At 32.1% G+C, this 27,436-nt stretch overlaps 2 protein-coding genes across 2 annotated transcripts; both read right to left on the bottom strand.

Moving 5' to 3' along the window:
- Positions 1-53: 53 nt before the first annotated feature.
- On the bottom strand, positions 54-27,025 carry LOC144545860 (alpha-humulene synthase-like). The gene is made up of 7 exons (XM_078294428.1): positions 26,768-27,025; positions 25,818-26,076; positions 25,111-25,483; positions 21,164-21,388; positions 20,166-20,298; positions 19,653-19,904; positions 54-424 (listed from the first exon to the last, which is right to left on the bottom strand). The coding sequence occupies exons 1-7, from the start codon at positions 26,903-26,905 to the stop codon at positions 80-82; spliced, it is 1,725 nt and encodes a 574-aa protein (XP_078150554.1). The 5' UTR covers positions 26,906-27,025; the 3' UTR covers positions 54-79.
- Positions 2,260-6,370, bottom strand: LOC144545864 (sesquiterpene synthase TPS2-like). The gene is made up of 4 exons (XM_078294431.1): positions 6,170-6,370; positions 5,091-5,349; positions 4,414-4,786; positions 2,260-2,567 (listed from the first exon to the last, which is right to left on the bottom strand). The coding sequence occupies exons 1-4, from the start codon at positions 6,305-6,307 to the stop codon at positions 2,315-2,317; spliced, it is 1,023 nt and encodes a 340-aa protein (XP_078150557.1). The 5' UTR covers positions 6,308-6,370; the 3' UTR covers positions 2,260-2,314.
- Positions 27,026-27,436: the final 411 nt, after the last annotated feature.

Below are 27,436 nucleotides of genomic sequence, written 5' to 3'. Positions count from 1 at the left end.
ACTTCGCATTCAATATTGCCTCAAAATCTGACTGTTTGAGTTTATTCTTTAACAACTACAAGAAAATAACCTATTTATTTCATTCTCTGCATGAGAGCCATCCAGACTGGTAATAGCATGCGGTTGACTTATTTAAAGAGCGAAGGGTTCCAGCAGAAGCAGAGCTTATTTTTTTCAGATTGCTGGGTTTGGTGAACGCATCATTGAAGTAAACATAAAAGGTCTCCATTTCTCTGCACTGATTAATAAGTACCTCAAGTACTGTCATGGGAACCTCAGCTGGGTGAAGGCATGCTTGGTTTAGTCTCTTCCATGCATCCTCGCAAAATGACTGGAACTTCGTAGTTGTTTCTTCATTTGTTAATTTATGTTCGATTTTGTAGCACTCAAATGTTGTTGGCCCTTGCCCGGACTTAATCTCACGCTGCAAGCATCAAATGAAAACAAATCGTGAAGCTAGAACTATTACTTAGTAAAAACTTTAGGTTTTTTAATCAATGCATTCAATTTTCCAGTTTGAATTGAAGTTGCACTTTTCCAATAGCTTGATTTTTGTTCTTACCATAAATCATGAATCCCTTTTCTGGATTATTAAATATTTGATCTGAGGTAGATGATCAGTTGGTTCCCACCAGACTATATATTTATGTCTAATTCGACTAGAGCAATTGAGTCTGAAATATTAAGAGTAATACATAACCAAACAACAAAACGAAAATCTATTTTCTACTCTTCCCCAGCTGCTCATTGTATACCAAATGACTTTTCAATTTATAGCACACCAAATCAATTACTAAATCATCTTTAATATAATTAGGTCATTTTGGTACCTCATGACTTAATAACTTGTCGATGTATCTAACAATTGTCATGCAATCCACCGTGACATCTGGGAAAGTATAGAGCCACTGAAAGGCCTCTTTGGTGATGACTTCCCCTGGAGTTCCTAACAAAGGAAAACCAACCACGAGGGAGCCAATATGTCCTTCTATTGCGGGTTTTTTGCGCTCATGGAAGGATGGTACATACCCACTCACGCGCCACTCCACTTCTTGCATGTAACCATCAATAAGTGTCTGAGCCTATTTATATAAATGTAAAATGCAGTACAACTTTAAAATCCAGAAAATAAGATATATATTCGATAAGTCAGGATGAAAATAACAACTCTGGATTCTTCACTCCCTAAAAATCGTAAACTTGATATGTCACTTATAATTATTAGTAATCCACATAAATAAATAATATAAATACGCAGAGTTCACCATAATGAGAAAAACATGGTATCATACCGACTTGATAATGTACGGCAGACGGTACTTCTCACTAGGCTCTAATTCATCCTCAAAACTATTAACTGTCTTAATGAATTGGTGACATAAGTTCCTCAAGTACATTGGAAGTAAATCCACTGCCTTTTCATCCGTCCTGCAAGCAAGTGATCCCAGTACTGACATTAGTTTCATTAAATATATATAATGTTATTAATAAATAATTCTGCAAGTTAATTAATAATTCCGTTAATTATGAAGCATTTTCTGTTAATTAATAATTCCGCAAGTTAATTATGAAGCATCTCCAAGAAAAAAACTTATGATGACACCTCTCAGACCATTAGTTTCACTAAATAACAAAAACTTGTGATGACAAATGTCCAAGCTTATCTTAAATATATATAATGTTATTTTATACTTATAAAATAAAACATCTATATTTTTTACTTAACGGAAAAACAAACATTGGATTTTTTTTCTCTCTTTTCACAAAAATAAAAACTAGTTTTTTCACCTGTTCATTTTGTGTTATCAAAATTTTCTTCCAGCACATGCTACTTAGCAATAAATATATAACAATTGGGGATATTATTCTTAGTCAATTTTCATCATAAATAAACTGTGCAATTTGAAATATAGCTCGTTTTTCCTCTTTTTTTTATGAAAAAGTTGAGGGGGGTTGGTGTTCTTCCATGATTTTTTTTTTTTTTGAGTTAAGGAAGGACTCCAGCTTCTCTTCCTTACATAATATCCTACTGTTTGTTAGTTCCAATAACAACAACTTTTCATATGGATGATATTATCTTTATAAATTAATTGCAGATGTGATTCTCATCTTCATCCCGATTTAAATCTGACCCTTTCAAGTTCTAACTTTCAAGAACATTTTGGTTACCATTATAATTTCAGCAACTAATGATAAAATACATTCCGCTAGAGTCATTTGAAGGATATGTTTCTGTGAGAATATCACCATTGGACGACAATATATATAGTACTCAGATTACAGTTCATGAATTTTAACTAATGAAGAAAACATATCACAGGTAAAATATATACATAACTTGCCTCTGTATTGCCTCATTTAGAAGCTTGCATTCTTCATATGTGCCGTACACATCAAAAGTGTCATCAATAGGTGCTAGCAATGCTAACAACTTGGCAATCATTTTCCGTGCACGGCTATACTGATCGACCTCAAAATATTGTCCCCAACTCCAAACGATATATACCTCTAATAAACGCTCCCGTGCATATTTTAGATTCTCGCCAATATTTAGGTTCTTCCACCATCTGCAACATGTATATAACCATATCTGTATTAATAATCTATGTTCACTAATAGGTGTTGAAACTTTTAGTGAAGCCGTTTAGTAATAATGAAATGAAACACTATATATTTAACTAAGAAGGTATATTTGGTTGTAAAGACACTATGGACTTATACATATAGAGAGGTTGGCTACTCTACTTATATAAGCATATGAGGGCATATGCTTATATGGACTTTTATTTTTAGGCCAAAAAGAGGCCATCTTTCAAGACATAAAATATAGTTAAAAAATTCCAAAAAAATATAAAAATCGGTTTCCTATGTGTTTAATATATAACCAATTTATTGAGCTAGTTAGGTCAAACTTTAGAACATGTAATTTTAAAATTGGATCCGTAAGCACTTTTGCCGAAGTGCTTCCGGAAGCAATTTAGCCGGACTATAAATATATAGATAGATAGATAGATATATAGAGGTTGGCTAATATCAAAACATTTGTTTTGTAGCCATGGTGCAACCAATTGGTTTTCCAATTTTTAAAGTCCAAACGGTTGATCCAAACTATTAGATTTGATCTCCATATTAATATGTGCTTGGAGACCAAAATTTTACATTTTTTGAAATTTTTTTACTAATTGTTAAGTCAGTTTTAAAACTGTTGATTTTAATAAACAGTGAAAAATTTGTGGATCATTGAAAACACTAATTTTAAAAATGACTTAATAAATAGTAAAAAATTCAAATAAAAAAATGTAAAAATTGGTTTCCAACTACAGTTTAATATAGATTGAATATTGAACGGTTTGCATCGACTGTTTGAAATTTGAAAATGTAAACACCAAAACACTTGTTTTATAGTCTAGGAACAAACATTTTGATATTAGCCAACCTCTCTCTCTCTCTCTCGCTCTTTATATATATATATATATATATGAGGTTGGCTAAGATCAAAGTGGTAGTTCCTGAGCTTTGGTGCTACCAATTCGTTTTTCAATTTTCAAAGTTCAAAACATAGATCCGAACTGTTGAAGTTGATCTCTATATTAAAATGTGCTTGGAGATCAAATTTTACATTTTTCTAAATTTTTTTACTATTTATTAAGCCACTTTGAAAATCGCTGATCCAACGGTGGCTTCTAATTTTACTGTTTTGTTAAGCCACCGTTGGATGAACGATTTTCAAAGTGGCTTAATAAATAGTAAAAAAATACAGAAAAATGTAAAATTTGGTCTCCAAGTACATTTTAATATAGAGATCAACTTAAACGGTTCGGATCTATGTTTTGAACTTTGAAAATTGAAAAACGAATTGGTAGCACCAAAGCTCAGGAACTACCACTTTGATCTTAGCCAACCTCATAGCTTAACAAAACAGTAAAATCAGAAGCCACCGTTGGATCAGCGATTTTCAAAGTGGCTTAATAAATAGTAAAAAAAAAATCAGAAAAATGTAAAATTTGATCTCCAAGCACATTTTAATATAGAGACCAACTTGAACGGTTTGGATCGATGTTTTGAACTTTGAAAATTGAAAAACGAATTGGTAGTACCAAAGTTCAGAAACTACCACTTTGATCTTAGCCAATCTCTCTCTATATATAAATATATATAAATTTATATGCACACACACATATTCATATATATACGCATGCATGTATTGGTAGGTCTGATTTGTGAAGTTTGATCTAAAGTAATTTGAAGCTTAAATATATGCATCTAGTTTAAAACCGTGGCTAAGGAAATGTCTAATTCTGTGGGTAAGTCGACGGATATAGTTATCCCCAATTCCCCGTTGGTAAGCAATTGTTTCCATGGTGATAAAACAGATTCTTGAATAATTTTACAAGGATTATATATTGAACTCACAGAGAAAGAGTCTTCATCTCTTCTAAATGAAGAGTTTGGCATGTATTAAAGTCCAATTTTGCAAGCTCAAGTAATCTTTCATTTCGGCTTTTCTCCTCATCATATTCTTCAATATAAAACCTTGCCTCCACTCTCGTCAACATCTTATGCAAGGGTATCTTGAGTGCGCGCAATACTTGTTTATTTAGTTGCGATCTCAAATCATCAAGCATTAATGAGAGAAGGCCCCTAGCAAAACAAATTGCATCAGCAAGTATTTCCTCACCAGGAGTTGCAAGATACCCTGCATTATACAGGCTTAGCAATCCTTTCGTGTCCTTGCTTATATTCTTGTCAAAGTTTCCTTGATCATCTTTGAAGTTGAGAAATACATCTGTAAATATTTGAAGACAGGAAATAGTCAGCTAAAGAGATTAATTAAATGTCCGGAGATAGAGGCAGAGCCACATGAGATGTAACAATTCCATCCCACTGCAAACTACGTCTCCAGATGCTACTTTATAAACAAAAAACTGATTAAACAAGAGTCAATTATATATGGTTTAAAAACTAAAACATGATTCAGGAGTTCTTCTATTTAAGGTAAGTTGTTTTCTTATTCTCAAAAAAAAAAAAAAATTGTTTTCTTAAAAAGTTGATACAAAAGATGACCTCCGATGAAATTAATTGTATATTACCTGAAGACGCGTTAAAGCCGTGTTGCCTGAGTAGCCGGAAGCGAGTTGCCACATGATGAAGATCATAATTAACTAGTTTAGCATCATGAAGATGGCTTAATGCATCATGAATGTCCCTCTTAAAGTGGTAACCTATGCCAAGGTGTTCGATTGTATCAATTAAGTTCACCATCTCCACACTGTCAATGGTGGACCCAAGTATTGCTCTAACTTTCTCTTTTAGCTCCTTTATCCTTGCTTCGATCCACTCTTTGGGCTTCTGTAAATTACACTCATCTTGTATTATATATATTTGGTACAAATAAGAGCTTTGTGAAAAATATTCAAGAAATTTGCCTTGGGTAATTTTTATATACTAATTGTATCAGTAACTTTCAATTTATGAAAAAGGGTTACTAATTAACTGAGGGTTTAAGTATTCTTTTGTTTTCAAGGTTAGTACTGTTCCAATTGTAAATAGACTGAAACTGTCACTATAACAAAGTAGATACTTTTTGCGAGGAAAAAAGCGCTTTTATGACTGTCGTCCGTCGCAAAAAAGAAAAAGCTGAACAATGAGAGTAGTCCGTCGCAAAAAGTAACTTTTTTATTCTCGTGAAAAGTGTCTCATTCTTGTTGTGTGTCCTTAATTGTTGGCCAACTATAAATAGACTGCGGAGTATGTCCGATGGCCATTGGGCCTACTCTTGAAAAATATGGAATTTTTGTGTGCACAGATCTTAAAGAATATCAGATGGTTCTGGAGCACACATTGGACCCAAAAGTAGGTATGATGTCCATCGGACCTACTCCGTTCTCACATATATATATAGCCATTGATCTTCAATATTTTAATTACAATTTAAGGACTCTTAATTACTTTCGAAATTTGCAATCAAAAGAGGATAATATATATATCGAACATTATAGATAATAAATAAATTTTACAGTAGTTAATTATCTTTTGTTTTCAGCGAAGTGGAAGTACTCTCTGTTTATTATGAAACAATAACCAGTATATATACAGCACCCAACTGCAAACTAGAACTTAGGAGTTGATTTTCATGGGAAAATATAGAGATCAATGTATGGTGGTATACCTGAATAGGGGCTGTGTGAGTGATGAATGTGTCAACACTCCATGCAGTCGGCTCATAGTTAACAAACCTGCGAGCAAAACCCTCCTGCTTCTCACTGTTGCAAACAGCGGGGCATGTTTTCTGTGCTTCACTATTCATCTTTCCACCTAGCTAGATTAAGAGGATTTGTTTATTTTCTGTGCTTCAATATTGTAATGATGGATCCTTGACACATTGCAAGTACTCCTATATATATAGAACATGCATCGATCTCCTGTTTTTGTTTGATTATTAACTAATTATTATTTTTTTAATAAAGGACTGATAATTAACTATACCATTTATATGTATAGCATTTAAATATTCCTGGCCTATCTTAAACCACCAGTAGAGAAATAGCAATCTGGATCGATCAAATTAAGCCATCAGTATCGCCTGATGGGTACGAATCAGGTACGAATTAGGATTGTCTATAAGTCCGATCCTGATGGGTACGAATTATCGATCCAGATTGCTAATAAATTCAGTTTATTTTTAGAGTCCTTGTCAGTCGTCCTTCTCAGGTGATTATTAGCTTAAAAGTGTTAGGATTAGCAACTTTATTTTCACTTCTAGTTTTAACTTATCAGATTCAAATAAATTAGTTAATTGAGTACTTGATAAAACCAATGCTCTAACTTGTGATTTCCAATGCTTTGATCTCTAATTTTGAATGTTTTAACTTATAATTCTAGTTTTCAATCAAAATTCAAAAAAAATATTCTAATTTTAACTCAAAATTCAGCCTAAATTACAAATCAAAACTCCAAAAAATAACAATTTTTGTTTTGACAAATTAAAGTGGGTAAAACCCACCAGTTTCATTACAAAACTAATATTCAATTATACAATAAAAGTTGTATAACCCACCAGTTTCATTACGTACCAGTAAAATAAGCAAGTTCTTACAAATACCTCAGACATCAGACAAGCTTGGAACACAAACATGTATATAAAGCAGCTAAAGTTTGCTTGGTGAGAAGCTAATAGAATAATTCAAAACCAATAGAAGATAAACAAGATGGGTATAAATCTCCATAAAAACTCAAAATCCAATATAGGTCCACCCCTATCTGTGTGAGAGGTCGCAAGTAATTCAAAACTCAATTAAAAAAGTCCGTCATATATTTTAAATAGTTAGGTGCCTCGACTTCCAACCTTTACTTCAAAGTAGACTAATTTTAGGCGGGCATATATATATAAGTACAAAATATATATGTTCAATCCGTACCGTATCAATTGGCACTCCTCTTATTCTTATATGGACCGTCAAATTTAAAATAGAAAATCTAAACATATGAATTTAAATGTTGTTGAGAATTAATTGCACATATCTCTTTTCGGTTAGGATCGATGTTGTTTCCCATTTCATAGTTCAGACTATTGTTCTCTTTTTAAGCGTCGGCTCAATTTATTATCTCTATTCTTATATTGAGTACATAGATGTAATTCTGATCCGCCAACTGTTTTGATTAAAAAATGAAATTTCAAAATGAATATCAACCTAGCTTCCGATCAAATGTTAGGGTTAGGATTTTTAGTTACCGCAGAAAATACAACTCTAGATTTAAAATTTCAGGGTTAGGATTTATTTTGATGAAATTGTTTAGGTTTATAATAATTCTATCATTTTTTTAAGATATAATAAATAATTTACATATTTCATATTACATTGAATTCTTAATGTATTCTGCTTATCTGAAGTAAAAATAAAATAATAAAATAATTTATCAAACAGTAAACCGAGACATTAAACGCACTAAATAAATAAAGTAAGAAGAAGTACCGAGGAAGATTCCACATGCAAAGAGACGTGTCTCTTATGTTTGTCTACTTCCATGTTTACAAATTCTGAGCAAATCGACATGTGTAACAGTGGTATTTGAAGAAAGAGAGACATTTGTACTTATATTAACAGACAAATTAGTAACACATAAATAAAATTTTATTAATTTAGTTGATTAACACCTGGTTCCTCTATCTGCAAAAGAGGTCAACAGGTCTCTTAAAATAATCATAAGCGCTAAATTTAACTAATATATATTTAATTGGACTGTACATAATTGTCAGCATGCTAAAAATAGGATGGTTCTCAACAAAAGGCTTTACCAGTTTACTGATACTTACTTGACAACCAAACCGGCCATTTCTATTATTTTCCTTTCTTCTTTCCAAGCACGTTTTAATATGGATATCATGTTAAGCGGTTTGGATCAACTATTTGATTTTTAAAACGTAATAATTATAAGCATATGGTGTTCAAGTATTTATGAAAGCGATTACGGGGTGTTCATCGGTTCGGTTCAGTTTCAACCGAATTGAACTAGGCAAACCAAAGTTATAATTAGGTTTAAAAAATAGAACCGAACCGAACTGATTTAGCATTGCAACCGAACAGAATTGAACTAAAGTTTTATTTCGGTTTCCTCAGTTTCTTTGATTCAAACAGAAATATATTAATTTTTTATTTCAGGCAATTGATTTATAATAAACCGAAGTATATTAAGAAATAAATCGAGGAATTAAGAAATAAACTGGGGCAGTCCAGACCAAATTCATAATATATAAAAATTCGGTCGGTTCGGTTATTTCGGTTTTGAAAATTTCAAAACTGAACCGAACCGAAGTTATAATTCGGTTTTAAAAAGCAAATTGAACCAAACCATTAAACCAAAAAATCTGAATTGTTTAGTCCAAACTAATTCGGTTTGGCTCCAAACTGACTAAACCGGACCCAATAAATTTCACTAGAGGCGATTAGTCGGTCTGGTTTTTTAATGATATGCCAATATATAGACCATAACTATATTTATAGATAAATTTGAGTCTTTTATATATGCAAAATTTGAGCTCTAATATTCTATTTATTTTTAATATATACAATATTTTTTTCAGAGGTCCCTTAAATTTTGAGGCCTGGGACGGTCGCCCTGGCTGCACAGCACCAGGGCTGGACCTGCTTCTCAGTGGGCAGATAGATATTTTGTAGGCTAATAAGGTGTGTTAAATGTACCTATTCAAGAGGAATGACGTGAAATTTATATGTGATAGACCGTGTAGTGGAATTGTATGCTTATTTGAGATTTACACGTGAAATATATTTATATGTTTTAAAAAAATAATAACTTTGATTTATATGTCGTGTTTTATTTCATATGAGAGATTTATATGATTATTTGAGATTTATATGTAGTGATTTTATTTCATATTTGGAATTATATGCTTATGTGAGATTTAAATGTACGTTTTAAAAAAATAAGAACTTTGATTTTAGTTTTAAACGCTAGAATACACTAGTTTAAATGGTGGACATCAGATGTTTAAGTGGTTGAGAAACTGCATTCCAAGATGCGTATCGACATTTCAGAAGGTCGACGTGGTCAAAAGTATCAGCTGTAAAAAAAATAAGCTAAGATTTAAGATTTAAACGCTTGAACGTAGTAGTTTAAATGGTAGACATTAGAGGTTTAAATGATTGAGAAGCTGGATTCCAAGAGACGTACCAATTGTCTACAAAGTTATCGTAGTCAAAAGTGTCAGCCGTAAAAAATAAAAATAAATTAACTTATATTTGTGGTTTAAATATTTCAACGTAATAAAAAATAAAAACAAATCTGAGTTCCAAAGGAAACAAATAAACTCAAGAAAAAACAAAGTTGATCTAGACCTATAGATTTCTATAAACTTTTAAAATCCAAGTGGCCCTACTCTTACTAAATAATGTACCAAACCTAATGAAACAAAGTTGTGTCCCCTATCTGTTGTTGACCACTAACAATGAAAAATATCATTATTAGAGACAGTTTTGCCCTTAGTAGAGCCCATTTTTGACCACTAACCACTAATATATATTATTTAAAATAAGAATTTTTTTGCTCTTATCCTTAACACCAGATATTTTTTTATTTCGAGTGATAACAAATGCAATACAAATCATGTTTTTCTCCTATTGTAGAAAATTTATTGGATCAAGAGAAAAATTCGTCCAGATTTTTGATAGAGTCTATAAGACAGAGACGAATTCAAAATTTTTGTAAGAAAAACAAAAAATTGTGAATTAGATTTAAATAGTTAATTGAATTCAAAGTCATTAGCTAATTGAATACTAGACAAAAAAAAATGTTCTAACTTGTAATTTTCAATGCTCTGACTTCTAATTTTCAAAACTCTAACTTATAATTATAATTACCAAACTAAATTTAAAAAAAATATTCTAATTTTAACTCTAAATTTAATTTAAATTATAGATTAAAATTCCAGAAAAGACAAAAAAATTCTAGAAAGGAACAAAATTAGTCTAGTCCTATTGGTCTCCATAAAATTTCAAAATTCAGAAAAACAGTTGCCTTTGGAATAGCAGACTGAACAATGTGCCCTGGAATAACTGGAGACGAGATGAACCCCACAGTGTTGTAAGTTGTGGAAGCTGTGAAGTGATAAAAACAACAAATGTAGTACTATGAAATTAATTAGGATCTGCTGTTATATTCTACTCAGTCCTCACCCCACTTTTCTAATTTTTTTTCAGCGATTTTCCAGTTAAGGATATTCTCTGACTCGGACTGATCAGTACACACAGGATTGTATCGGATCAAACTATGTACAAGTCTGTATTAGTAATTTTTAGTTACCGCAGAAAATAAAACTCCGGATTTAAAATTTTAGGGTTAGGATTTATTTTGATGAAATTGCTTAGGTTTATTATAATTCTATCATTTTTTTAAGATATAATAAATAATTTACATATTTCATATTACATTGAATTCTTATTATGTATTCTGCTTATCTGAAGTAATTAAAAATAAAATAATAAAATAATTTATCAAACAGTAAACTGACACAACAAGAATGAGACACTTTTCGCAAGGATAAAAAAGTGACTTTTTACGACGGACTACTCTCATTGTTCAGTTTTTTCTTTTTGCGACCGTACTTTTTGCAACGGATGACCGTCGTAAAAGCGTTTTTTCCCTTGCAAAAAAATATCTACTTTGTTGTAGTGCGAGACTTTAAACTCAGTAAATAAATGAAGTAAGAGCAATAAATAAATGAAGTAAGAGCAAGTACTGAGGAAAATTCCACATGCAAAGAGACGTGTCTCTTAATCAGCGATCGGGCAGTTCATTCAATCAGCTACCCTCTGCCCTCTAGACTGTCTAGGTGGGCATGGTGAGCTTATCTTAGTTTTGTTTATTATTTAATTGTCATCTCTTATGTTTGTCTACTTCCATGTGTAACGGTGGCATTTGAAGAAAGAGAGACATTTGTACTGATAGTAACCGACAAATTAGTAACACATAAATAAAATTTTATTAATTTAGTTGACTAACACCTGGTTCCTCTATCTACAAGAGAGGTCGACAGGACTCTTAAAATAATCATACGCGCTATGTTATGTGGTGTTGGAATTTAACTAATATATATTTAATTGGACAGAACATAATTATCAGCATGCTAAAAATAGGATGGTTGTCAACAAAAGGCTTTACCAGTTTACTGATATTTTCTTGACAACCAAACCGGCCATTTCTATTCTTTTGCTTTCTTCTTTCCAAGCACGTTTTAATATGAATATCATGTTGAACGGTTGGATCAACTATTTGGACTTTTAAAACGTAATAATTATAAGCATATGGTGTTCAAGTATTTATGGAAGTAATTAGGGGTGTTCATTGGTTCGGTTCGGTTTCAACTGAACCAAACTAGGCAAACGAAAGTTCTTATTAGGTTTAAAAAGTAGAACCGAACCGAACCAATTTAGCATTGCAACCGAACAGAACCGAACCGAACTAAAGTTTTATTTCGGTTTCTTCAGTTTCTTCAGTTCAAACCGAAATATATTATTTTTTTTATTTCAAGCAATTGATTTATAATAAACCGAAGTAAATTAAGAAATACACCGAGGTATTAAGAAATACACCGGGATATTAGAAAATAAAGTAAAGTATTTAAAGCAATTGATTAAGAAATAAACCGGGACAGTCCAGACCAAATTCATAATATATAAAAATTCGGTCGGTTCGGTTATTTCGGTTTTGAAAATTTCAAAATTGAACCGAACCAAAGTTATAATTCAGTTTTAAACCATTAAACCGAAAAATCCGAACTATTTAGTCCAAACTAATTCAGTTTGGTTTAAAACTGACTAAATCAGACCCAATAAATATCACTAGAGGCGATTAGTCGGTCTGGCTTTTTATTGATATGCCAATAGATCATACCTATTTATAGATAAATTTGAGTCTTTTATATATACAAAATTTGAGCTCTAATATTTTATTTATTTTTAATATATACAATTTTTTTTATATATATACAATTTTCTTTTTTTGGAGGCCCCTTGAATTTTAGGGCCCGGGGCGGTCGCCTTAATTGCACAGCACCAGGGCCGGGCCTGCTTCTCAGTGGGCAGATAGGTATTTTGCAGGCTAATAAGGTGTGTTAAATGTACCCATTCAGACGAAATGACATGATATTTATATGTGATAGACCGTGTAGTGGAATTGTATGCTTATTTGAGATTTATACATGAGATTTATATGTTTTAAAAAAAACAATAACTTTGATTTATATGTAGTGTTTTATTTCATATGAGAGATTTATATGATTATTTGAAATTTATATGTAGTGATTTTATATCATATTTGGAATTGTATGCTTATGTGAGATTTAAATGTATGTTTTAAAAAAATAATAACTTTAATTTGAGTTTTAAACGTTTGAACGCAGTAGTTTAAATGGTGGACATCAGAGGTTTAAGTGATTGAGAAACAATATTACAAGATGCGTATCAACATTTTTGAAGGTCAACGTGGTCAAAAGTGTCAGGTGTAAAAAAAATAGCTACGATTTAAGTTTGAAACGCTTGGACATAGTAGTTTAAATAGTAGACATCAGAGGTTTAAATGGTTGAGAAGCTGCATTCCAAGAGATGTACCAATCTTCTACAAAGTCGTCGTAGTCAAAAGTGTTAGCCGTAAAAAATAAAAAAATTAACTTATATTTGAGGTTTAAATGTTTCAACGTAGTAGATTAAATGGTAGAAATCATAAGTTTAAATGCTTAAGAATTGAAAGTGTTAATGGCCTTTACTTAAAAAAAAACAACGACTTAAAAGTAACTCAAAAATATTTCTTCATAGATCTCATTTGAAAGAAAAAATTGAGTATAAAACATTCATATTTTTACATTTGCAAAATTAATCACAGATCGTCGGAAAAATGTATGAGAATGATCAGAGGAAAAAAAAAAGAGTGGGTGAAATGAATCTTTCATTTTTTGGCTTGAAAACAAAAGTAGTTGGAAGTTAAAAATTATTCAGATTTAGAATTTTAATACTTGTAGATAGAGTTTTAAAAGATTGCGAATAACATTGTAAATGGTTATAAATATAGTACTTGAATATGAGCGCTGAAAATGAAAGTTATACATTAAGTACTTGGGGGGACTCGTTCGGGAATTTTGTTTGGGGCCAATTATCAAACTCCAAAAGAAAAATGTACTGTTTTTACAAATACGAATAAACACATTCTTGAAAAATGAAACATTTTTTTAACATAAAATCAATTAAATACTTTTATGCAAGCTGACTTTTCTTATTTTAATGGATCAATAATGTATACTGACATTAATTACACGGTTTAGGAATAAAAATAAAAATAAAATTGACAATATTAACTGTTAATTTTACTTAAGAGTTGGTCTACTTTAAAGTAATATATATATAAGACGAATTTTTTTTTTTTAAAAAGTCAGTCAAAAGTCAAATGCCCAAAAAGCAATACAAGAATTTGAGATCTAGCTAGGGGAATTTTTTTTTTCTTCATATTTTTATATATTTTCAAATTGTCTATACAAGGCAAGAAAGAACAACATAATAAATACAAATGAAAACACCTAAAAATTATTACAGGAATTGTATTTATAAGCTTTCAAACGGGTGTTCAATTATAATAACTCGATCATAGGAGGACCTTTTTCCTCTTACAAAATTTACTTAAATTTTTTAAGAGGGTTTCTAATTTAAAGGAGTACAGGTCTAATCAAGCACTAATTAATTTACTTTTAACTAATAAAATTATTTATTTGATATTTCAACGGTTCAGTTTTCAAAAATAATTCAAACAAAATCTTAATTACAGGAAACACAAGTAATTTGGAAATTTAAATGACTGATTCTCTAAAATTTATCAAATAGAATTCAAACAATAATTCTAAACCATTCAATCCGATCTATACCTTACGAGTGATTGATTTACATGTAAAATTAAAAATTCTCAAATTTATTTCGTAAAAATCATGAAGTGGTAAAACAATACTGCTATTTGGACACACACTAAAATTAATTTTAAAATCTTTTTTTTTTATACCGTTTGACTTCATACAAAATGAACTAGAGAATTTATAAATTTTGCATGCATCACTCGTAAGGAAGCTAGATTGCTTTGAATGATTTGTATTCGCTGTTTGAGGTCTATGTAATGAATTTTGAAGTCATTATCACTATGACTGAAGTAACACCAATGTTATAATAGTCAAAATTCTGGGCTTGATGTATGAATTAAAAAAAAACCTAACTATTTAATGAATCTAGGCATAACCATGAAAAGGATGCTTTCTTAGGCTTTTTATAATGGGGTATGGTATATTGAGAGCAAGCATTAATTCGATTGAAGAGCTGAGAAAATTTTATGTCTTTTTATATCAAATTTGCGCTTATAATTTTTCTTACATCTCTCTAGTAAAAGACAAAGAATATATAGTGCAATAAAATATTTCCACTTTGACTTTATTAGCAGATGCCAAGAGAGAAAAAAAAAGGTTTCTTTTCCGAGAGCCCAATAAACTGCTTTAAAGAATATATATACTAGCTGCAATAAAATCGGTTTTGAAAAGATTTAATTCTCACTGCTTTGAAATTTTATTCTCTGCTTTTGAGAAAGATTATTTACTTTCATTGACTTAACGAAGTTATTTGAGATATTAACGGTTTAGATTCGAAAATAATCCACACAAAAGTCTTACATGAACCAAAATATGTATTTTGGAAAACTGGCGATTCAAGGCCCATAATCGAAGGCCCAATAGTTAAGTTTGGATGTAAACAAACATATTGTGGTTCATATGAAAAAGCGGAAAATGAAAGCCCAATAATTTTATTGTAAACAATGTTCTTTCTTTAGTTTGGATGTTCATATTGAATCCGTTCGGTAAGAGTGGAATAGAGGAATAGAGTGGAAAAAAAGTTCTATTTTTGCTGAACCAGTGTTGTAAAAAACGTCCATTTAGGCTGATTAATCGACTGATTATTTCCGAATATGGCTGATTATTCTCGATTATTCTTGAATAATTACTCGGCAGTACCTTGTCCGTCTGACAACCGCATACCATTATTTACAACACTGCACTGAACAAGAGAAGTGAGTGGAATTGGGAAATTGAGAATAGTGGAATTGGATTTGAACTTTTGTAGTCAAACTCATGTTTTTTTGTATTTTAATCCCTCCCTCTATTCTTCTACGAGTCAATTCTCTATTTCATGAGAAAGGTGCAATAGAGGAATTAACTTTTTTCAAGAGATAAATTTATCTCATTTAACAATACTCTTCCACTATTCTACTCTTCTACCATTAACCTCACACGACTAGAATAATGAATAATTGAAGTCTATTTCAAATTTCAGTTTTCTTCACTATTCCTCTGTTCCAATGATTTGCCGGTGAATGGGCCCATTGTTTTGAGAGCAAAGGGTTTGACTCTTCATATGATTTGGCGCTGACCTGGACTTGATGTTCTTTTGCTTCCTTTTCTCGTAGTAAAGTTATTGTTTGCTTCTGACATTTTCATGTCTTGCACCTGTGGCTATTTCTTTTATGGCGTCTAATTGTTGGACCAATTCTTTGTATAACTCTCAGGCCTTGCAAATTGTATGAACTTGCCCAGAATGTACATACTATCCTTAGTAGATGTTTAGCCTGGTTCAAACCTCTTTGCATTTTCTAAATAGTTTCGCTCCAGCTAGCCTATACGTACGTGCACTTCCAATTAAGACTTCTGATGAACTTTAATTGTTCATCCCTGTCCAAAAGCTAATGTCACACGGTTACACAACCGTGTTAGCGAATGTCGTGTATGAATAGAGGAGCTAGTTGTAGACGATTACCGAACCGTGTCATGTCTCCAAAAAGAGACACTAAAAATAGTGGTTTCTACACAGTCAATGTAACTGTGTACAATAATAAGAGTTATATACACAATTCCTTCAGACCAATGACTCTCAGTACCAAATCCCTTGAATCAACCCTAAAACCCTAATTCAATGCTGCAATCGCATTATAAACCTCAATTCAAGCTCAGCCGTGATTCCGTGAAGAAATCATTCAAAACCATGAACAAATCAACTTGATTTCAACCGGTACTGATGTTTCCACCGGTACCCTAGACTGTTGTTTTTGACGATCATCAGAGGATGTGGAGCGGTGCAGTGGACTCCCTATAGCATGACGATCATAGCCATGCCAATCCCTGGCCTTGCCGTGGCCGGAATCGGACTGGAGAAGTCGGGCCCACCTGTCAGGATGAAGCCCTAGTTCATTTCAAGGTGGTGCGACTCTTGAAGCAGTCTGTATCGTTCAGATCTTGGTGCAGTTGAGAATATTTAAAAGATGCACGAATCCTGAAGAAGAGTTTAAATTGAAGCGTCAGATTGAGGCCCAACAACCCCTGACAATGCGGGTCCCCTTTGTCAGTGTACAAAGCCTACCTGATTAAGCCAAACCCAATCAATCGAAGTTGACTTGAACTCCGACTGGAAGCCAAGCCTATTTTGCATGCCATACGCTGAAGTTTGAAGAATGCACAAGCAAAGTCCCTGATTGTTTCCAAACAAGCCCTTGGCCACTTTAAAATCTAACAAAACTTGCCCCTGAAGCTCCAATTTTACTTAGATAACCATGTTAAAAGCTCAAATTATAGCCCAAGTCTCTTAGAAAATTTCACAGAGGCGTTGCCTATTAAAATGCTCACAAAAATGCCCTTCCAAGTCATTTTTACCTATAACTTTCTCATTTTAAGTCCAAATCAACTCAAGTCAATCCCAAATCAACCCAAATTCAATTCTACATGACTCAAAGCCAATTCTTATATAATTTAAATTAATTCAAGCTACCAAATGACCAAATTGCCCCTACATTGAGCCTTAACCCAATAATAACTTTGTTATCCAACGTGGTTAACTTTTAAATGACTTGTTTACTCTTGACTTGATGCCAAAGACATGACCAAAGCATGATAAAAATCCCAAATGACCAAAGTATTGGAGCAAATCAAGACAGATTCGGCAGCAGTACATCCAGCATATTTGTTTCTTATTTAGGTTGTCTAAAGATAGAAGGAAAAATATGTAAAGATAGGATTGAGGATCCTAGTTTATTTGTTTCTCTAGTTTATTCTTTCCTAATTTTGATTTCTAGGCTTGCTATTTGAGAGGGCTATTGGAGCCGAAATTAATTATCACATAATTTTTGTATCACAGAAATTTCGATCAATAAAACATGAATGGGAAGGGAGTTTCATGGGAGTTGTGTGTTGTTTACTCTTTTTTCTCATAAGTTATCACAAAGTATCCCTCCGTTTGAACCTCATGGATTCCAATGTCCCTAAACTAGAAAAGACTGCAAAGTCTTTAAACTAGACCTACACCCTTCAATTTAATGAGGAATAAATAAATAATTTAACATACATATGCACTGATTGAATAGAATACCATATTTTCCATATCATGCATGCATCATGGCATATTTAAACACAATAGATATACACACCTATGAAAACCAATGGAACATGATAAATATTTACACATGAGCCCCCTTTAGCTTTACTATTTAGTTCCGTTGACAATAGGCCCAAATCCTGTAATGAGGTGTTCAATAAGACCTGAAAAGTCTATTGATATAACTAACAGCAGGACTTCCACCTGTCAGGAGTTAAACGTCACAATCAATAAACTCTCTTGACAACTAATCATGAACAGTAGGCCATCAAGGGTGAACCTAAAAGAAGCAGAAACATTCAAACCTCCCATGTCTCCATGAGGCCTTCCCTCTCCCAATTTCTAAGAGGCAGACATAATATCAAAAGGGAAACATCCGAGGTCTGGACATATAACAATTTTGCACCACACAATTACTCAAATTATCAAATTATTTAATAATTATTTATTATTTGTCTATTATCCGTTAAAGTTAACTTAAAATATACAAGTATAGAGTACATATAAGACGTAGCTAATGATAAAAACAAAATTCTTTTTAAGAAAGAGAAACAAGAATACAATTTCTTTCTATTAATTCTTAAACATATTTTCTTCTCTTACATCCATAACAGAATACAACTCTATTAATAGACTCTTACCATTAAAGTAAACTCATAAAATTCGTACAAGAATAAATGTAAAACATAATTCTAAACAGCAGCACTTAAACCAGACACTTGGTTACTAAAACTGCCTTGACTTTTTATAGAGAACTCCAAACGACTTAATACCAGAACCAACTGAAACTAGACTAGAAAACAAGTGAAAAACATAATTAATATGCCCAGGATGACCAACGCTTGCCCCTTCAACTTATTTAATATTGCCTCAAAATCTGACTGTGTTTGAGTTTATTCTTTAACAACTACTATCAAATAACCTATTTATTTCATTCTCTGTATGGGAGCCATCCAGACTGGTAATAGCATGCGGTTGACTTATTTAAAGAGCGAAGGGTTCCAGCAGCAGCATAGAACTTATTTTTTTCATATTGCTGGGTTTGTTTAATGCATCATTGAAGTAAACATAAAAGGTCTCCATTTGTCTGCACTGATTAACAAGTATCTCATATACTGTCATGGGAACATCAGCTGGGTGAAGGCATGCCTGGTTTACTCTCTTCCATGCATCCTCTAAAAACGACTGGAACTTCTCAGTTGTTTCTTCATTTGTTAATTTATGTTCGATTTTGTAGCAGTCAAATGTTGTTGGTCCTTGCCCGGACTTAATCTCACGCTGCAAGCATCAAATGAAAACAAATTGTGAAGCTAGAACTATTACTAAGTAAAAACTTTAGTTTTTTTTAATCAATGCATCAATGCATTCAATTTTCCAGTTTGATTTGAAGTTGCACTTTTCCAATATCTTGATTTTTGTTCTTACCATAAATCATGAATCTCTTTTCTAGATTCTTAAATATTTGATCTGAGGTAGATGATCAGTTGGTTCCCACGAGACTATATATATTTATGTCTAATTCGACTAGAGCAATTGAGTCAGAAATATTAAAAGCAATACATAATCAAACAACAAAATGAAAATCTATTTCCTACTCTTCCCCTGCTGCACATTGTATAACAAATGTCTTTTCAATTTATAGCACACCAAATCAATTACTAAATCATCTTTAATATAATTAGGTCATTTTGGTACCTCATGACTTATTACATCGTCGGTGTATCTAACAATTTTCATGCAATCCACGGTGACATCTGGGAAAGTATAGAGCCACTGAAAGACCTCTTTGGTGATGACTTCCCCTGGAGTTCCTAACAAAGGAAAACCAACCACAAGGGAGCCAACATGATCGTCTATTGCGGGTTTTTTGCGCTCATGGAGGGATGGTACATACCCACTCACACGCCACTCCACTTCTTGCATGTAACCGTCAATAAGTATCTGAGCCTATTTATATAAATGTAAAATGCATTACAACTTTAAAATCCATAAAATAAGATATATATTCGAAAAGTCAGGATGAAAATAATTATCAAATAGAAAGTATACATATTAGGAGGTACTCAGTTTTAAAAAATTAACACATCTGGATTCTGCACTCCTAAAAATTTTAAACTTGATATGTTACTTATAATTATTAATAATCCACATAAATAAATCATATAAATATGCAGAGTTCGCCATAAGGAGAAAAACATGGTATCATACCGACTTGATAATGTATGGCAAACGGTACTTCTCACTAGGCTCTAATTCATCATCAAAACTATTAACTGTCTTGATGAATTGGTGACATAAGTTCCTCAAGTACATCGGTAAATCCACTGCCTTTTCATCCCACCTGCAAGCAAGTGATCCCAGTACAGACATTAGTTTCACTAAATATATATAATGTTATTAATAAATAATTCCGCAAGTTAATTAATAATTCCGTTAATTATGAAGCATTTTCTGTTAATTAAAAATTCCGCAAGTTAATTATGAAGCATCCCCAAAAAAAAACTTGTGATGACACCTCTCAGACCATTAGTTTCACTAAATAACAAACATATGATGACATGTCCAAGCTTATCTTAAATATATATAATGTTTTCTTTTATATTTATAAAATAAAACATCTATATTTTTTTACTTAACGGAAAAACAAACATTTGATTTTTTTTTCTCCTTTTTCACAAAAATACTTGTGAAGATTTATCTCTATATAAATAAAAAATAGTAATTTTTCATCATTAAGAAACTGTGCAATTTGAAATATAGCTCGTTTTTCCTTTTCTTTTTTCACAAAAAAGTTGACGGGGGTGGGTGTTCTTGCTTGATTTTTTTTAAGTTAAGAACTCTAGATTCTCTTTCTTACATATCCCACTGTCTGTTAGTTCCAATAATAACAACTTTTCATACGGATGATATTATCTTTATCAATTAATTGCAGAGGTGATTCTCATCTTCATCCCGATTTAAATCCTCATGACCCTTTCAAGTTCTAACTTTGGTTTAGGTCTGAGAGATCCTTCAAAAGAAAATTTTGGTTACAATTATAATTTCAGCAACTAATGATAAAATACATTCCACTAGAGTCATGCCAACGATATGTTTCGGTTAGAATATCACCACTGGACGACAATATATATAGTACTCAGATTACACTTCATTAATTTTAACTAATGAAGAAAACATATCACAGGTAAAATATGTATATAACTTGCCTCTGTATTGCCTCATTTAGAAGCTTGCATTCTTCATATGTGCCGTACACATCAAAAGTGTCATCAATAGGTGCGAGCAAAGCATACAACTTGGTAATCATTTTCCGTGGACGGCTATACTGATCGGCCTCAAAATATTGTCCGCAACACCAAATGATATATACCTCTAATAAACAGTCCCGTCCATATTTTAGATTCTCGCCAATATTTAGGCTCTTCCACCATCTACAACATTATAACCATATCTGTATTAATAATCTATGTTCACTAATAGGTATTGAAACTTTTAGTGAAGCCGTTTAGTAATAATGAAATGAAACACAATATATTTAACTAAGAAAGTATATTTTGTTGTATCAAAGCTTATTAAGTACGTAGGTTTACATTGTAAAGACACTATGGACTTATAAATACTGGGAGGTTGGCTACTCTACTTATATAAGCATATGAGGGCAATATGTTTATATGGACATTTATTTTTAGACCAAAAAGATGCCATCTTTCAAGACATAAAATATAGTTAAAAAATTCCAAAAAATGTAAAAATCGGTATTCTACGTGTTTATTATATAACCAATTTATTGAGCTACTTAGGTCGAACTGTACAACATTTAATTTTAAAATTAGACTCCGGAAGCACTCCGGGGAGGTTGCCTAATATCAAAACGTTTGTTCCATGGTCGTGGTGCAACCAATTGGTTTTCGATTTTTAAAATCCAAACAGTCGATCCAAACCATTAGATTTGATCTCTGTATATTAATATGTGCTTAATTAGAGACAAAAAATTTACATTTTTTGGAAGTTTTTTAGTAATTGTTAAGTCAATTTTAAAAACGCTGATTTTAATAAACAATGAAAAATTTGTGCATCATTGAAAACATCGATTTTAAAACTGACTTAATAAATAGTAAAAAATAAAAAAATGTAAAAATTGGTCTCCAAGCACATTTTATTATAGATTGAATATTGAACGGTCTGGATCGATTGTTTGGATTTTGGACTTTAAAAATGTGAACACCAAAGCGTTTGTTCTATGGTCTAGGAACAAACATTTTGATAGTAGCCAACATCTCTCTTTATATATATATATATATATAGAAGTTGGCTATTCTACTTCCATAAGCATATGTTGGTATATGCTTACAACTCGTTTTTGCGTTTTCAATGTCCAAATGGTCTATCTAAAGCACTCAACATGTTCTCCATGTTAATATGTGCTTGGAGACCAAATTTTATATTTTTTAGAATTCTTTTACTATTTTTCAGAATTTTTCAGTCATAAAAAATATTAAAAATAATAAAAAAAATATATATGAAAAACCCTGTTTTAAAAAATTCTGAAAAAATAGTAAAAATATTCCAAAAAATGTAAAATTTGGTCTCCAAACACATATTAACATGGAGAACATGTTGAGCACTTCAGATCAACCATTTGAATATTGAAAACACAAAAATAAGTTATAATCATATGCTCTCATATGCTTATGCAAGTAGAATAGCCAACCTATATATATATATAAATATATATATATGAGCTACGGTGAGTTGCGAAGCAAAATGACTATTTTACTTCACACTCATATTTTGTGATTTTAAAGTTCAAAACGTCGATCCGAACCGTTCATCTTGTTCTCCATATTGAAATGTGCTTGGAGACCAAAGTTTACATTTTTTGAAATTTTTTTACTATATATTAAGTCACTTTGAAAATTGCCGATCCGGTGGTTCAAATTTTTTTACTGTTTATCCGGATTTTCAGATTTTCAAAGTGGCTTAATAAATAGTAAAAAAATTTCAAAAAAATGTAAAATTTGGTCTCCAAGCACATTTCAATATGGAGAACAAGATGAACGGTTTGGATCAACGTTTTGAACTTTGAAATTGAAGATATTGTGTGAAATAGAAATGCATTTTACTTCGCAACTCAACGTAGCCCATCTCATATATATATATATATAGAGTTAGGCTGGCGTGCTATGGATAGCATAGTGGCATCCCGTGCTACGGCTCAATATTCAAGTTTTCAAAATCCAAACGGTCGATCCGAACCGTTCATCTTATTCTCCATATTAATATCTGCTTGGAGACCAAATTTTATAATTTTCTGAATTTTTTTACTATTTATTAAGCCACTTTGAAAATCGCTAATCCAACGGTTTTACTGTTTTGTGCAGCCACCGTTGGATCAACAATTTTGTAAAATACTTAATAAATAGTAAAAAAATTCAGAAAAATGTAAAATTTGGTCTCCAAGCAGATATTAATATGGAGAATAAGATGAACAGTTCGGATCGACTGTTCGGATTTTGAAAACTCGAATATTGAGCCGTAGCATAGAGGCCTCTATGCTATCCATAGCACCCCAGCCTAACTCTATATATATATATATATAGGGTCTGTCTAAATTGCTGCTGGCAGCATTTCAGCAGAGATGCTGCCGGGGCTATATTTAGTCGTGTGATGTCCAAACAACAAATCCAAACCGTTAGATGTTTCATCTATATTATAATCTACTTGGAGACCAAATTTTACATATTTTGGAATTTTTTAACTATACATTAAGCTGGTTTGAAAACCGCTGATTTCAGTAAATTTCTGCAACATTGAAATCAGCGGTTTTCAAACCAGCTTAATATATAGTAAAAAAATTCCAAAAAATGTAAAATTTGGTCTCCAAGTAGATTATAATATAGATTAAACATCTAACGGTTTGGATTTTTTGTTTGGACATCACAAAACAGAAAAATGGGCGGCAGCACCGCCGCCAGAAATGCTGCCGGCAGCAAATTAGCCACAGCCTATATATATATATAGAGGTTGGCTAAGATCAAAGTGGTAGTTCCTGAGCTTTGGTGCTACCAATTTGTTTTTCAATTTTCAAAGTTCAAAACGTCGATCCGAACCATTCAAGTTGTTCTCCATATTAAATTGTGCTTGGAGACCAAATTTTACATTTTTCTAAATTTGTTTACTATTTATTAAGCCACTTTGAAAATCGCCGATCCAACGGTGGCATAACAAAACAGTAAAATCAGAAGCCACCGTTAGATCAGTTGTTTTCAAAGTGGCTTAATAAATAGTAAAAAAATTCAGAAAAAATATAAAATTTGGTCTCCAAGCACAATTTAATATGGAGAACAACTTGAACGGTTCGGATTGACGTTTTGAACTTTAAAAATAAAAAAACGAATTGGTAGCACCAAACCTCAAGAACTACCACTTTGATCTTAGCCAACCTCTATATATATATATATATATATTTAGAGGAGGGTTCCAATGCCTCATTTTTTTCATACCTCATTATACCTCATATTTTATATTTTCGTTTTCAAAGTCCAAATTGTCGATCCGAACCGTTCAACAAAATATTTATACTAAAATATGCATGGAGATGAAATTTTATATTTTTTGGAATTTTTTTGCTATTTTTTAAGATAGGTACAAAATCACTGTTTTTGAACCGTTCAAAAAACAGTGATTTTCTACACATCTTAAAAAATAGTAAAAAATTTCCAAAAATTATAAAATTTCATCCCTGACCATATTTTAGTATGGATATCATGTTGAACGGTTCGGATCGACAATTTAGACTTTGAATATGAAGAAAATAAAGATATAAAATATGAGATATAATGAGGTATAAAAAAAATGAGGCATTGGAACTCTCCTCATATATTTATATATTTATATACACACACATATTCATATATACGCATGCATGTATTGGTAGGTCTGATTTGTGAAGTTTGATCCAAAGTAATTTGCAGCTTAAATATATGCATATAGTTTAAAACCGTGGCTAAGGAAATGTCTAATTCGGTGGGTAACTCCACGGATATAATTATCCCAAATTCCCCGTTGGTAAGCAATTATTTCCATGGTGATAAAACAGATTTTAGTCTACTCCATATTGAATAGTTTTATAAGGATTATATATTGAACTCACAGGGAAAGAGACTTCATCTCTTCTAAATGAAGAGTTTGGCACGTATTAAAGTCCAATTTTGCAAGCTCAAGTAATGTTTCATTTCGGTTTTCCTCCTCATCATATTCTTCAATATAAAACCTTGCCTCCACTCTCACCAGCATCTTATGCAACGGCACCTTGAGTGCACGCAATACTTGTTTCTTTAGGGGGGATCTCAAATCATCGAGCATTAATGAGAAATGGCCCCTAGCAAATGAAATTGCATCAACAAGTATTTTGTCACCAGGAGTCGCAAGATACCCTGCGTTATACAGGCTTAGCAATCCTTTCGGGTCCTTGCTTGTATTCTCATCAAAGTTTCCTTGATCATCTTTGAAATTGAGAAATACATCTGTAAATGTTTAAACACAGTAAATAGTGAGCTTAAGCGATTAATTAAATGTCTGGAGATAGAGGCGGAGCCACATGAGTCCAATATGTGACAATTCCCTCCCACTCCTAACTACGTCTCCAGATACAACTTTATAAACAAAAAAAAAAAATTAAACAAGAGGCAACTATATATGATTTAAAAACTAAAACATGATTTTAAGAAAATAGGTTCAGGAGTTCATCTATTTAAGATAACATCTATTTAAGATAAGTTGTTTTCTTAAAAGGTTGATATGAAACAAAAGTTGATACGAAAGATGACTTCCGATGAAATTAATTTTATATTATATTACCTGAAGACGCGTTAAACCCGTGTTGCCTGAGTACCCGGAAGCGAGTTGCAACATGATGAAGATCACAATTAACTAGTTTAGCATCATGAAGATGGCTTAATGCATCATAAATGTCCCTCTTAAAGTGGTAACCTATGCCAAGGTGTTCAATTGTATCAATTAAGTTCACCATCTCCACACTGTCAATGGTGGACACAAGTATTGCTCTAACTTCCTCTTTTAGCTCCCTTATCCTTGCTCCGATCCACTCTTTGGGCTTCTGCAAAACCAAATGTGCTGTATTAATTACACTCGTCTTGTATTATATATATTTGGTACAAATAAGAGCTTTCTGAAAAATATTCAAGAAATTTGCCTTGGGTAATTTTTATATACTAATTTTAATGAAAAAGGGTTCAACTAATTAACTGAGGGTTTAAGTATTCTTATGCTTTCAATGTTAGTACTGTTCCAATTGTAAACAGGAAATAAAACTAGCGTGGAAAATCTAAAATTGTCTTTCATTGTTCACCAACTATATATAGATTATGGAGTATGTCTGATGCCCATCGGACCTACTTTAGGTTCAATGGGCTCCATGACCGTCTTGAAAACGAATAAATTTTTGTGCGCACGGATCTTAAAGCAGATAAGACGGTTCAGGAGCCCATTAGACCCAAAAGTAGGTATTTTGTCCATGAGGCCTACTCCGTTCTCCTATTTATTGTTTGCCATCAATCTTGGATATTTTAAATACAATTCAAGCACTCTTTTGATTACTTTTGAAATTTACAACAGTTATTGATAATAAAGAAATTTTACAGCAGTTAAATATCTTTTCTTTTCAACGAAGTAGAACTACTCTCTGTTTATTATGAAACAACCAGTATATACAAGGCACCCAACAGCAAACTAGAACTTAGGAGTTGATTTTCATGGGAAAATATAGAGATTAATGTATGGCGGTATACCTGAATAGGGGCTGTGTGAGTGATGAAAGTGTCAGAACTCCACGCAGTCGGCTGATAGTTAAAAAACCTGCGAGGAAAACCCTCCTGCTTCTCACTGTTGCAAACTGCAGGGCATGTTTTCTGTGCTTCAATATTCATCTTTCCACCTTGCTAGATCAAGAGAATTTGTTTATTTTGTAATTAATTAGTCCAAGGATTGTAACGATGGATCCTTAACCCTTTTCTTTCCTTCGGCAAAACACATTGCAGGTACTCCTCATATATATATATATATATATATATATAGCACATGCATCGATCTCCTGCTTTTGTTTGACTATTAATTTATTATTATTTTTTTTAATAAAGGAGTGATGATTAACTATACCATTTATCTGTATAGCATTTAAATTCTGGCCTATCTATAACCACTAGTAGAGAAATAGCATTCTGGATCGGTCAAATGAAACCATCAGGATCAGATTGAGATTTGGGTGCGATCCTGATCTAGGCGATACTTAAAGTAGAGGTAATCAGGATCGGACTTATAGTTGATCCTAATTCGTACCCATCAGGATCGGGCCTAGTGCAGCTGATCCTAATTCTAACAATCAAGATTGGGCGTTTATTCAAACACTACTACAAAAACGAAATCTTGATCTATCATCCATTTTCTAATAGGTTAGACCG

Source organism: Carex rostrata, chromosome 28 (genome assembly GCF_964058835.1).
Source record: "Carex rostrata chromosome 28, lpCarRost1.2, whole genome shotgun sequence".
NCBI lineage: Eukaryota > Viridiplantae > Streptophyta > Magnoliopsida > Poales > Cyperaceae > Carex > Carex rostrata.
This window is presented reverse-complemented; position numbering and strand designations above follow the sequence as displayed.

Excerpts from the sequence above, each read along its gene's own strand:
- LOC144545864 (XM_078294431.1), bottom strand. The coding sequence starts at position 6,307 with ATGAATAGTGAAGCACAGAAAACATGCCCCGCTGTTTGCAACAGTGAG. Across the intron at positions 5,350-6,169 it reads CTCACACAGCCCCTATTCAG|AAGCCCAAAGAGTGGATCGA; the intron begins GTATACCACCAT and ends TGTAATTTACAG. Across the intron at positions 2,568-4,413 it reads GAGATGAAGACTCTTTCTCT|ATGGTGGAAGAACCTAAATA; the intron begins GTGAGTTCAATA and ends TACATGTTGCAG.
- LOC144545860 (XM_078294428.1), bottom strand. The coding sequence starts at position 26,905 with ATGAATATTGAAGCACAGAAAACATGCCCTGCAGTTTGCAACAGTGAG. Across the intron at positions 19,905-20,165 it reads TGCCATACATTATCAAGTCG|GCTCAGATACTTATTGACGG; the intron begins GTATGATACCAT and ends TTATATAAATAG. Across the intron at positions 425-19,652 it reads ACGATGTAATAAGTCATGAG|CGTGAGATTAAGTCCGGGCA; the intron begins GTACCAAAATGA and ends TGATGCTTGCAG.